The sequence below is a fragment of the Ambystoma mexicanum genome, chromosome 3p (assembly GCF_040938575.1).
Source record: "Ambystoma mexicanum isolate Mex_15411 chromosome 3p, UKY_AmexF1_1, whole genome shotgun sequence".
NCBI classification, from domain to species: domain Eukaryota; kingdom Metazoa; phylum Chordata; class Amphibia; order Caudata; family Ambystomatidae; genus Ambystoma; species Ambystoma mexicanum.
The window spans coordinates 1,047,709,905-1,047,722,662 of record NC_090925.1 but is presented as its reverse complement, the minus strand read 5'-3'; the positions used below and the strand labels follow the sequence as shown (position 1 = coordinate 1,047,722,662).

Below are 12,758 nucleotides of genomic sequence, written 5' to 3'. Positions count from 1 at the left end.
TATCACAGGCCTGTTGTGTGTAGCCTTCTAGCTCTGCATATGTTATAGTGCTCACATCTCAGCTCGCTCTTGTACATTTCTCTTGTGTTCTTCCATTCTAACTTGCTTGCGTCCTGTCTGGATTTTTTCGGCCCATTCGATTCTCCTCTGATTAACTTTAAAGTGTCTGCCTTTCTTCTTGGCGCTTTCATACAGGGACGCAAAAAAGACATAATAGCTCAGATGATCAAGAAATGGCCATGGGGAAAGCTGTACCTGCCTGTGCGCATACGGGTGGCAAACAGAATGTATTGCAGGTGCTTAATTGCCATTGCCCAGTGTGACATGTTACCCGGGAAAAACATGTAAAGATGAACGGCTGAGTCTTTCAAGCATGCTACTTGCACTGTGCACAGACACATATCTGCGTGAAACAGCCAACACGCCGAGCTACCTCATCGGAATCCGAACAGTCCAGTCCACGTTGTGATTCTGAAGGTTTTGGAGCTCAGTGTCTGTTTTGAAGCGTTGGCATTTCTGGGCACTGACACCCAGAAAGAAGCACACAGTGGTGATCGTTGGCATTGTGGACATTTGTGTCTCGACAATAACTCACTGGCTACTGGAGGACGGAAAGTGGGGTCCGAGGGGGTGGGGATCCGAAAGGAGATAACTAGAGACCACTGCGGAACTGGGGGCCCCGGCTTCAAATCCCGCCTCTCAAATGTCACCACACCGTGTGATCCTGGGCAAATCAATTCACCTCCTTTGTAAATTATGTATACAAATGTACATTGGCACGATCACAGTTGTCCAGAAAAACCGGCCTCCGCTCCTATCTCTCACCCCTAACCCCCTCTGCTATAGCGCTCGGCTACATTCCAGCTAGATCGGCGCTATAGGAAACTTCTTACAAACATTGTCCGGTTTTAATCGAAGTGGCTGACTGGCAAATAGCAGTTTATGGGCCATGAGCACAATTCTATGGTGCAAAGAGATGGAAACCGACACTGGTGAGGCACATATGAGTAAACACACTTCTCGACACCCGCTGGTGTCGGGGTGCTTCACACCCACACCATGTGTTCAGAGGAAGCGGTGATTATTTCCATTAAGAGGAAGGAGAGATCTGGGAACTTGGGACAGAGAGACAGTGGTGTGAGAAAGAGCTCTGGGGTGAGGAATGGAGACCGCGGAGGGAAGGAGACAGCCAGAGCATCGGGAAAGAGAGTAGACAGAGGGAGTTCTGGGGAAGAGAACGAAAACAGAGAGAGCTCTGAGGCGGGCATAGACGCAGAGCTCTGAGAGAGAGAGAGATAAGGAGACAGCAGGGGGAATGAGACCGCCAGAGCACTAGGAATGACAGCAACATCAGGGGGAGCGCTGGGGAAGAGACTGAAAACAGAGAGAGCGCTGGGAAGGGGATGGGAGACCGGTGTCTGGGAGATATAAGGAGGCAGGAAGAGGCAAGGACAAGGGAACCCAGGACAGCAGAGACGGGGGGAGCTCTGGAGAAGAGAAAGAAAATAGAGAGAGCGCTGGGAATGGGATGGGAGACCGAGCTCTGGGAGATATAAGGAGGCAGCAAGAGACAAGGAGACATCCAGTGCACCAAGAAAGAGAACAGACAGAGGGGTCTCTGGCGAAGAAACTGAAAACAGAGAGAGCGCTGGGAAGGGGATGAGAGACCGAGCTATGGGGAGATATAAGGAGGCAGCAAGAGACAAGGACAAGGGAACCCAGGACAGCAGAGGCGGGGCGAGCTCCGGAGAAGAGAAAAAAGAGAACTCTGGAAATGAGAAAGGAACTAGACGTAGCTCTGTGGGGAGGGGAGAGCTCTGGGAGAGAGAATGGAAACGAACACTGCGCTGGGACGGAAAAACGGACAGGCTGGGCTTTGGGTAGGGGAAAAGAAACAGAGCTCTGGGTGGGAGAAGGGAGTGGCAGAGCGCTGGGGAGAGGATGGGCACAGACAACCCCGAGAAGGCGAAATGGATCAGGCGGAGCTCGGAGACAGGGGGAGCTCCGGGGAGGAGACACGAGGCACGACAGCTCTGCGGAGGAGCTCGAGGGCGCGCAGAGGAAGTTCTGAGGAGAGGACGAGAAATGAGGCAGAGAGAAAAGAAACAGACAGCCATAGGAAGGAGACATTAGACTTCAAGAGCTCTCCGTTCGAGGGAGAGAGCTCCGAGGAAGAGCCCAGGCAGACAGAGCTCTAATGACGTGCAAGAAGGCTCACCGATCACTGGGAAAAGGAAGGGGGATGGGGATAGCTATGGGAAAAGGAGAAAGAAGGGGGCCTTGGGTATGAGAAAGTAAAGGGGTTCACGGAAAGGCAAAGAAGGGGGATCTGGGTATGAGAAAGGAGCGGGGATCTGGGAAGAAGAAATGAAAGGGGCAAGGTGAAAGGGCTCTTGGGAGGAGAAGGGAAGGGTGCTCTGGGAAGGAGAAAGGCGAGGCGCCCTGGGAAGAGTCGCCGGGAAGGGGAAAGGCTCTGGGAAGGAGAAAGGAGAGGGGCTCTGGGATAAAAGAAAGGAAAGGGGTGGCTCAGGGAAAGAGATGGAAGAGGCACTGGGAAGGAGAGGGGCAGTGCGAAGGAGAAAGGAGAGGGGTTCTGGGGAGGAGAGCAGCTCTGGGTAGAAGAAAGGAGAGGGCCGTCGGCCGTGGGAAGAAGACTTGAGAGAGGGCTGTCTGAGGAAGCAGAAAGGAGAGGGGCTCTGGGAAGGAAGCTTATGATGGACAACACATCTGAAAGTATGTGACACGGCTCAATGCTGGTTCAAATGAAAGCCGTGAGCTTTGATTTAAATGCGGCAGGGATCGGCCTCGTGTTTGCCCTGCGATGGAGCAGGGTCCCCGCTCACCTGCTCCCCAAAATGTTTATATGTGGTTTGGTTTTCTATGCATAGCTTATTGTGCAATAAGGCTTACAGCCCTAATGCTCCACCTTACATGGCTTGGGATTCCTCATCATTGTGTACGACAGCCATGTGGGAGGGTGGGGTGGGCCGAAAAGGTTTTGGGCATTTTTATTCTCGCACACCTGCACAGCTTCCCCTGCGCTGTAAAACATTTATTTAATTTTACTTATTTTTTTTTTTTGGTTCTCTCCTATGTTCCGCACTCTTCCAATTTCTCCCCCTTTCATGAACTTTACACCCTTTTCCCATCCCCCATGCACTTGTCCGTTCTCACTGCCACTGGGCCTAGTAAGATTGTTGTTTTGTTTCTCCCCTCCCCGCCCCCTTCGCTTGGTCGCGCTCTGAAACACCTGTGTACGAGCGCGATATAAATAAAATATATCATATCCAGGCTTAAATCCGCCAACAGACAGGGAAAGGCGGACAGAGCTCTAGGGAGGAGTAAGAAGGCAGCATGCAGGGAATAAACAAGGAAACAGCAGCATGGGGCAGGCAGGGAAAGGAAAATGTGACAGACAGAACCCAGGGAAGGAGAACTCTGAAGGACAAAGGACACTGACAGGGAAACAAGAGGATAGACACTGCTGGAGAGAAAAGGAGATCCTTATAGAGGTCTGGAAAGGAGAGGTAACAGAGTGCTGAGAATGAGAAAGGGGTCAGGCAGAGCTCTTAGGAGATAGGAACTAGAAGGCCCTGGCTAGAAGAAAGGCGACAGAGCTCTGAGGCAGAGAAAGAGGTCAGGCGGAGTCCTGGGAGGAGAAAGGAACCAGACAGCTCTGGCAAGAAGAAAGGGGACAGAGCTCTGGGGACCAGAAAGGGGTCAGGCAGAGCTTTGGGGGGTAAAGGACCCAAGCAGCTCTAGAAAGAATCAAGGGGACAGAGCTCTGATAAAAAAGAAAGGGGCCTGACAGAGTTCTGGAAGGACTAAGCACCCAAACAGCCCTGCGTAGAGAGAGGTAACAGAGCTCTGGGAGGACAAATGAACCAGGCAGTTATGGCTAGAAGAGAGGGGACAGAGTTCTGAGGAAGATAATGTGGTCAGGCAGAGTTATGGGAGGAAAAAAGAACCAGACAGTGCTGGCTAGAAGAAAGATGACAGGGCTCTGGCTGGAAGACAGGGACATCTCTATGGGGGTGAGGAAGGGGTTAAGCAGAGAGAGCTCTGAGGGTGGGGGGGGGAGAGGAGACAAATGAACCACACATCTCTGGCTAGAAGAAATGGGACAGAGCTCTGATTAGGAGAAAAGGTCCAAGCAGAGCTCTGGTGAGGACAAGGGAACCACACATCTCTGGCGAAAAGAAATGGGACAGAGCTCCGAGGAGCAGAAAGGGGTCAGGCAGAGCTCTGGGAGGAGTAGGGGGCCGTGCAGAGCTCTGGGGTGAGAAAGGAACCAGGCAGCTCTGGCTAGTGGAAAAGGGACAGCGCTCTGATTAGGAGAAAGGGGCCAAGCAGAGCCCTGGGAGGACAAAGGAACCAGACCTCGCTGGCTAGTAGAAATGGGGCAGAGCTCTGGGGATGAGAAGGGGTCAGGCAGAGCTTTGGGGAGAAAAGAACCAGGCAGCTCAGGCTAGAAGAAAGGAGACAGAGCTCTGGAGCTTAACAAAAGAGAGCGACAGAGTTCTGAAAAATATGGAGATGGGTAGCTCTGGACAGAAGACACACAGTACTATGGAGTGGAAGAGTGAGTCCGTAACTTTACCCAGAGAAGGGGTATGCGACACCTACGCCATAGAAAAGCTGAACAATACGGACCTATCTGAGGAAGAACGTGCAATGGTGTAGCACCGGCCTCCAGGGTGAAAGGAAACTGACAGGCCTATGAATCTGTTTGTTCACGTGCCACTGTACTCAAGTGACTGGGTAGCTCTTAGCCGAGTGTTTATCAGATGAGCTGTAAACGATCGGCCGTAAAACACTGACTGCCCTATACCAGGGCACGGGCTACCAAGGCCGCTGCCCAGTGTGTCATCACTAGATGGCCACTGAGGGGGGGGGCTGCTTTGAGACAAACACGTCAAATGTTGCCCCTTTGTGAGAGAGAAGGCACTTGTCATGCATGGCCTGTTATGCATCACTTCACTGACACACACGCTCGGCATTGATGGGAACCTGTACAGGAAAGCCCGAGTTTCCTTCTGTTACACACACTCACGGGATTCAACGTAGGTCCCACGGCCGTGGTGGTGTGTGAAAGCGCCTAGTGATGTTTGTGTTTCTGACCATCGGGCAGCGCAATGACGCCTTTATTACGCAGCTCAGTCAACAGTGGGGATAGCTTTAAGGAGAGGTGCGCCCGTTGACTTGAAGTCATCGGTGAGGAGAAAGATGACATTACACTGCCCACTAGCGATATAGCAAAAGCTTAACGCACGAACTAACCTGTGCCGTGCCCCAGGCAAGAGGCGAAATGTAGTCACTCTGAAACAGTGCTGCGCTGTTTAGGCGCGGGCGCGACGACACATTTGCCATGTTAATCTATAAAGGGTGTTGTATCTCATTATGATACAAGGAGACGCCAAGCTACACACGATCGCCACAGTGGAAAATCGTCACCTATAGCGATTTCTCATTTTCTGGACAACGGGACACAAATAGTGTGTGTGTTGTATCTTCATATCGTCAAACTAGCTTTCTATTTTGGGCAATTATTTGCGAAATGTACACTAAGTTTTCTCGTAATGCATATAGGGGAACAGAGTTTACTGTTTTTCCCGTATAGCCAAAATGTCAAAGGCTTTTTTAGAGTTCCGCATTTGTGGCTTTCTGTGTGAGCCTGGGCAGGCGGTACACTATTACACACTTCCTGTTTGCCCGTATGACTTGCCGCGGAGCCCAGGCTAGTGTGTGAAATACACACAACACATGATGCCGTCAGCAGGGCAGGTCATGTGCCAGTCTGGGGTAAGGATACCGAACTGTGAGTGGGCAAGGTTCCTTGTGTTCATTTCTGGACGAGTTCTAACACGCCTGGGGTTAATTTATGCTGTTGACTCAGAACAGCTATGACAGGCAGTGTACACTATGAAACACACACCCGGGAAGCACAGCTGCAACAATCCGAACTGGAAGTCCACATACAAAGATAAGAAACGCAATCACTTGCGAATATGCACGAAACTGCCAACCACCACGACCACAAAACACACACAATCACATATACTCAGAAGCACGCAGGCGCAGACATCATGCATACATTTACAAAAATGCAAAATCACGTGTGCACGTTATCACACGGCCACATTCAGAAGTGCATGTAAACAAATTACATCTACCGAGATGCACGCACACAAATGGCGCAAGATTTATATTCCAAACACATTTGACACTACACATGCATGCACGTATAGGAGAGCACAGCACAACGCATGCCAGAAACCACTCACACATAGTTACATAAGCGCAGGCTACCCAGAGACCTGCATACTAAAACACGCATCCACAGACAAGAAAATGCACACACACACCCATTTACAAATCCCGAGAACTATGTAGTAACGAAGGTTTTCCGACACTCAAGGTAAGTTAAAGACACTGTAACTTGTCTTTATTTAACTAGGTCTTTGTTACTACAAACTACGGTGATGCACCCCAGCGCTATACACCCCCGACTCATTCTTACACCCCATAATCAATCTGCCCCCCGCACCTCTATGCACTTCTTTCTACCACTTGAAGCATTCTACACGCTCAGCACTACATGCCCCCCGCACCCCCAGTGGCAGCTGAACTCTATGGGAGCTCGACCCCCTCCATTAAAAACACGCAACGTGCTCACTGCACGCGCTTCCATTCTTCCCCAGGCACGCCTTCTTGGACTTTACCTGTTGGGGCACACATGGTGGTATCTTGAGCAAGAAGGGGCCGACAGCAATAACCGACCACCCGACCCGGACACGTATTTCACCAACCTTGTGATGCGCCAGCCAGCACCATCACACTTGGCAGAAGCACACACTTCGGTCTTAATCTAGAATGCCTTGTGTTGCTTATTCGTTATTCCAAACACAAACATCTAACTAATAAATGAAACCTATTACTTGGTATTGCCAATCCATCACCTGCCACCGAAATACACCCCAGTGCCAACTGCCATGTGGGACCTGCGATTGCAGTTAACTAGAGACAGAGAAAATAACCCATTAGGGCCAAGTCACATATGCCACCTAGTAACCATCCCTGGAAGTAGCACAAATGGATTATTCTACTTTCATAAATCAGATGAGAGTTTTTTGTAAGCCTTTTTAAACCCACCGTGCATTCTGGTGTGTGTGTGTATATATATATATATATTTGTAAACTCCTTCGTTAAAACAGTGAGCAGCACTCTCCACAGGATAAAATCACTAATCCTGATTCGCTTTGTTTTGTGTAACCATTTTCTTGCTTTATTTCATCCACATCAGGGAAAAATCACGGCACACAAGAAACCATCCCATTACGGTCCTCCCAAAGTGTGGCAGTTGAATTTTGCCAAGGCATTTACGCGTTTCGCTGCCAATTTGCCGCTTGTTCACAACAAATATATATATATCATCTGAGCATGGGAGGCAAATATACCAGTACATATTGTCACATTCCTTTTCTCCCTTGAACAGTGTGTGCCTTTAATCAGATGAGAGTTTTTTGTAAGACTTTTTAAATCCACCATACGTTTACTGGTGTGTGATTATATATATATATATATATATATATATATATATATATATATATATATATATATATATATCTCATCTGAGCATGGGAGGCAAATATACGAGTACATATTGTCACATTCCTGTCCTCCCTTGAACATTGTGTGCCTTTAATCAGGGAGATATCTCCCGGATGGGAGACGCAGGGCAGGGTTACAGAAGTTTATTTCTCGGTGTCTGTGTGTGCGCGCTGCGCGCGCCTTCGCCCATCCCCCACCCTGGTGTTTGCACTGGGTTGACTCGGCTGCTAAGGGATGGATGACGTGTATCCACTTGGCAAAGGCCCAGGGAGGAGGGCCGTCTCTCACTGCGGTGCACACTGACGTCAACCAGGGCCCCACGTGGTCCAGCCTCATTCACAAAAAAAAACCTCCCCCCACCGCTCGATACATATAAAAAGGCCGGAGAACAGCATATAGTCAGAGTAGAGCCAGCAGCAGGAACAAAGCAAGACTGCGCCACCAGAAAAGAAAAATACTGCTTAAAAGCTGGCTCTTGGGGATTTTTATTCACCGGGACTACTTATTTATTAACTATTATAAGTATTCAAAGGAAGAAACAAAAGGAACGCGAGAATTTCATCTCCATCAAACGCTTTGGGAGCAACAACAGACGAGAAAAAAAAGAGCGGGGAAATTTGACAGCAAAGTCACCAGGACAGTATTTACAAGAGGTTGCTTTTTATTTTTTTTAACGGACGGGCTGTTTACAACGAAGGACAGAAATCAACCAGAAACGAGCCGAGTGAAAGGGTCCGTTTTTGTAAACCCGACATCTTGTGAGAGCAGCAGGGAGCCCCTGGGTCAGCGCTCTCCTGCCTGGTCTGCGCGGAGTATGGTCAATATGCAGGTCTGTGCCATGGACTGCAGCGCCCTGGGGAGCCGGCTCGCGGAGGGCGCCCCCTGCCTGGTGTTGGACTGTAGGTCTTTCTTCTCTTTCAACTCTTCTCACATCCCCGGCTCCAGCAACGTGCGCTTCAGCAGCATCGTCAGGCGCCGGGCAAAGGGCTGCATGGGCTTGGAGCACGTCGTGCCCTCCGAGGAGCAGCGCTCGCGGCTCCGGGCCGGCCACTACCAGGCGGTAGTGCTACTGGACGAGCGCAGCGAGGAGCTGCCGGCGCCCAAGAAGGACAGCACGCTACTGCTGGCAGCCGGCACTCTGTGCCGGGAGTGCGCGGGCAGCAGCCTCTACTATCTGAGAGGTAGGTACGCAGCCGCGAGAGCCACCTGACCTCACGCGAGCGGGAGTGACGCCGTTGCTCATGAATGGACGCGACGGTTTGAAAGAAACGAACGTTGCCGCGAGAACCTCCCACACAATAACGCTTGTTGTTCCGATTTTATTTTTATGGAATATATAACGACGTTATGGAGGGATTGTTAATGTTTGCAAGAATGTCACGAATGGTTCATAATGTTTGTATACAAAAAATAGTTTAAGTAGTGATGTTTAAGGAATGGGCTCTGTAATTTACGAGACTGCGTGGTCCTCTTTTATGAACATGAGAGCACAGCTAATGTTAATAAGACTAAATGCGGGTGTGTGGATGTTTTTAATGATGCCTGGCACGTGTCTTGCAGCGGCTGCTGTTGTCTTGAGTCTGTGTGTGTGGCGCGCGCGCCTGTGTGTGGGGGAGGATGGCACAAAGGGACTGTTTTTGAATTTCCAGCGGTCTAACGGCCGGGCTCTGCCTCTCTTTTGTCTCTTCCAGGGGGTTATGACGCCTTCTCCAGGGAGTACCCCGAGCTGTGCACCAAGCCCAGCTCCCCTGCGGGGCTCAGCCTGCCCCTGAGCGACTCCAGTAGCGCCCCCAGCAGCGCGGATTCCGGCTGCAGCTCCTGCCCCACACCGCTCTATGACCAGGTTGGTACATTTAACTAATCCGCCAATAAATGCCTTCATTTTCAATCGTAAACACGAATGTACAACGCTGTGTATCGCCAACAAATATAAACTTATACATTTTAAAACATTGTTGTTTAAATTGTAATCGACACTATCTATATAAAAGTGCATAACCTGATTTCAAAATGTTCTCTCAAAATGATGCACTGGGTACCAAACTGAGTATCTACATTTCTAAGAAGAGTGTCGTCTCTATTTGTATGTTGCTTTGGCACCAGTATTTAATTTCATGTGTCTAATTATCACGAATGGTACCTTGAGAGGTGTGCACAGTTCGACACTGAGCTGTGCTCATGGATTCTACCTACTAGAACCTCTCCTGTAAATTCTCAAAATTGAGATTGTGCAGCCAGAAGCTAACATGCTGTCCGCTTGCATTTTGTAAACAAGAACACACAGCATTAGTGAAAAACAGCACTGGTGGCGATAAAGATTTCGATGATTTTATAATTGGATATTGTAATTCCTCTTATATATGATATGGCATTTATAACGCGCCTCTACACAAGTGTTTAATATTCTTATATGTATAATTTGAGTCGATTGTAGAAGGCGAGCCATTTCCATTGTTAGGTAATTGTATTGATGTTCGTATTTGAGTGACTGTACTCACGGATTTGTGCCGTCTTTTTTTAAATGATTTAGGGTGGCCCAGTGGAAATCCTACCGTTCCTGTATTTGGGCAGCGCCTACCACGCCTCTAGGAAGGACATGCTCGACGCCCTGGGCATCACTGCCCTTATCAACGTGTCTGCCAACTGCCCCAACCATTTCGAGGGGCACTTCCAGTACAAGAGCATCCCGGTGGAGGACAGCCACAAGGCCGACATCAGCTCCTGGTTCAACGTGGCCATCGACTTCATAGGTAAATGGGGCGTCGCACTACCTTTAGGCCCCCCCAACCAGGCAGACTGACAGGGCGCTTCTAATTTGGCCAATAAACCCGTCCAGTAATTCACTTTCCAATAGGGTATCTTGAGACTGAATGGGCCAAATACCTGCTTATCTATGGATTTTAATACAGGCGCCTGCTCTGCCTTTAGGATCTATCCTCCCCGTTTGAAAAAGAGGCCAGCCATGGCCATCCCGCACAGGGGGCGCAATTCCCAGCATTCCTCGCGGGGCCTTTGAAGGATCCGATGTAAACAATGATGTCACCCACTAAGGAAGGGCTGGCGTTTTTTTTTAAAAGACGGGCCTTTACTTGCTAAATTACTGGCAATGCGAGCATGTATGGCAACTAGCCTTACCTGTAAATAGAGGATGTCTTGAGGTGTTTACGACAGGCGGTGCCTTTCTTTAGCTGAAATAAACCAATGATACTCTAAAAAGGGAATTAAAACGTGTATTTCTATCGAGTTGCCACCCTCTATGCCTCTAGAAACGGTATTCAGAGATTACTGCAGAGCAGCTAGCATGTGGGAGGGGCAAAGAGCCATGCAAATGACCCTCTATGCCTCTAGAAACGGTATTCAGAGATTACTGCAGAGCAGCTAGCATGTGGGAGGGGCAAAGAGCCATGGAGTTGCCAAGAGGCCATGCAAATGGCAGAAGAAGCGCTATACAAAACTCACTAATCTAGCCTAGCATTTACTATCCCTACCATTCCAAAAAATGCTGTAGTTGCTCTTGTATTTTGTTCGATGCATGTACGAGCGTGGGTCTGAGATGTAACCCGCCACAATGTTTTTTTTTTTTTGCTCCAGACTCCGTGAAGAGCGCCGGTGGCAGGGTCTTCGTTCACTGCCAGGCGGGCATCTCCCGCTCGGCCACCATCTGCCTGGCCTACCTCATGAGGACCAACCGCGTGAAGCTGGACGAGGCCTTCGAGTTCGTGAAGCAGCGGCGCAGCATCATCTCGCCCAACTTCAGCTTCATGGGCCAGCTGCTGCAGTTCGAGTCGCAGGTGCTGGCGCCCTCCTGCTCGGCCGAGGCCGGCAGCCCCGCCATCTCGGTCCTGGACCGCGGCACCGCCACCACCACCGTCTTCAACTTCCCCGTGTCCATGCCCGTCCACGGGGCAGGGAACACGCTGGCCTACCTGCAGGGCCCCATCACGACGTCCCCCTCCTGCTGAAGACCCGGTGTCCTCCATCACACAGACTTTACAAACTCTTGACTTCAAAAAAGTGCAATAATCTTTTTTTTGTAAGGGGGTGGGGTGTTTTGTCATGCTTGGTGCTATTAATGGGCGGGTCCCATCGTGCACTTTTTTTTCGTTTTCAACATGAGGCCCTTCCCACATGAACTTCGTACCTTTTAAATGGCACAGTATAGCACTTGTTAGTAGGGGAAGCAGGCAACGCGAGACGCTGAGAACCTCTCCTACCTTTATTTCTTTTGAAGTAATTTGAAGCACTCATTCTTATTGGCCTCTGAATCTCTTACGCCCCGGATACAATGGCGGCAAGAGCACAAGAGACTCAAGTAACCACAGGCCATTGAGGCCTGCATCACTGTGCTGCTCTTCCCTTCTGGGACCAGGACTGCGGCGCATCCCTGAGAGAGAGCCGCCTAATCCATGGAAGGGGCCGTTTCATAGACCCTCTCCTCGAGTACTTAAACAAAGCACTTCGGTTACACTCTTGTACACTAAGACACGGTCACTTTTTGTGTGTGTGTGTGTAACGCCCCCATGTCATTGTATTTATTTCTTTGTTTGTCTGTGCGGCAACTGCCTTCGCCAACCTGCAATTTCTTTCGCGTGTAAGGAATTGAAAATACCTCAGTATGTTTTGGTACTGTATTCCTGTAAATAGGTATCGGTCGGGAACGGTTTCTGTTTCCCCCGAGCACTGACCAGAGGGCCCTCTGGCGACGGGCCCTCCTGATTTTGCCAAGTGTATATTTGCTAATGTTATTTATGAGGCCAGATAATATATTTCCTTTTATGAAGGAAGACGTACCTTTTTGTTATATGACCTGAATTTTTATACTGATAAAATAAATTATGATATTTGTAACAACATGTGGTGTATCTCTTTGCGGAATTCATCCCTGATGCGGAAGCAGCCGGGACACATGATCTAACCATGGGACTGTAGCTGATTTATCTACCTCCTCCCTTAAGATTGCATAATGTAATCTGTAAACACCACTCTTAAGACTGATAAAAATGGCAGATGTTAATAGACTGCCCATTTTCTTGCTTTTTCTGAACATGAAGGACAGTGTACGATCGCCATCTTTACCCGTGTTCACAGCATATGTCGCTCCCATTGGTCTGCATATACTTTCATGAATACATTGCAAACTTCTCGC

At 49.4% G+C, this 12,758-nt stretch overlaps 1 protein-coding gene and 1 long non-coding RNA gene across 2 annotated transcripts; one reads left to right on the top strand and one right to left on the bottom strand.

Annotated features, from left to right (window-relative positions):
- The first annotated feature begins 8,002 nt into the window (after nucleotides 1-8,002).
- On the top strand, nucleotides 8,003-12,463 carry DUSP1 (dual specificity phosphatase 1). Its single transcript, XM_069652408.1, has 4 exons — nucleotides 8,003-8,793; nucleotides 9,304-9,455; nucleotides 10,143-10,362; nucleotides 11,204-12,463. Exons 1-4 carry the CDS (start codon nucleotides 8,427-8,429, stop codon nucleotides 11,572-11,574), a joined length of 1,110 nt encoding a protein of 369 aa, XP_069508509.1. The 5' UTR covers nucleotides 8,003-8,426; the 3' UTR covers nucleotides 11,575-12,463.
- Nucleotides 10,676-11,208, bottom strand: LOC138581226 (uncharacterized). The gene is made up of 2 exons (XR_011304477.1): nucleotides 10,955-11,208; nucleotides 10,676-10,872 (listed from the first exon to the last, which is right to left on the bottom strand). It is a non-coding gene; the product is annotated as an uncharacterized lncRNA (long non-coding RNA).
- Nucleotides 12,464-12,758: the final 295 nt, after the last annotated feature.

Coding starts and splice junctions, on each gene's coding strand:
- DUSP1 (XM_069652408.1), top strand. CDS start 8,427: ATGGTCAATATGCAGGTCTGTGCCATGGACTGCAGCGCCCTGGGGAGC. Junction 9,456..10,142: donor CCACACCGCTCTATGACCAG/GTTGGTACATTT, acceptor TAAATGATTTAG/GGTGGCCCAGTGGAAATCCT. Junction 10,363..11,203: donor CGTGGCCATCGACTTCATAG/GTAAATGGGGCG, acceptor TTTTTGCTCCAG/ACTCCGTGAAGAGCGCCGGT.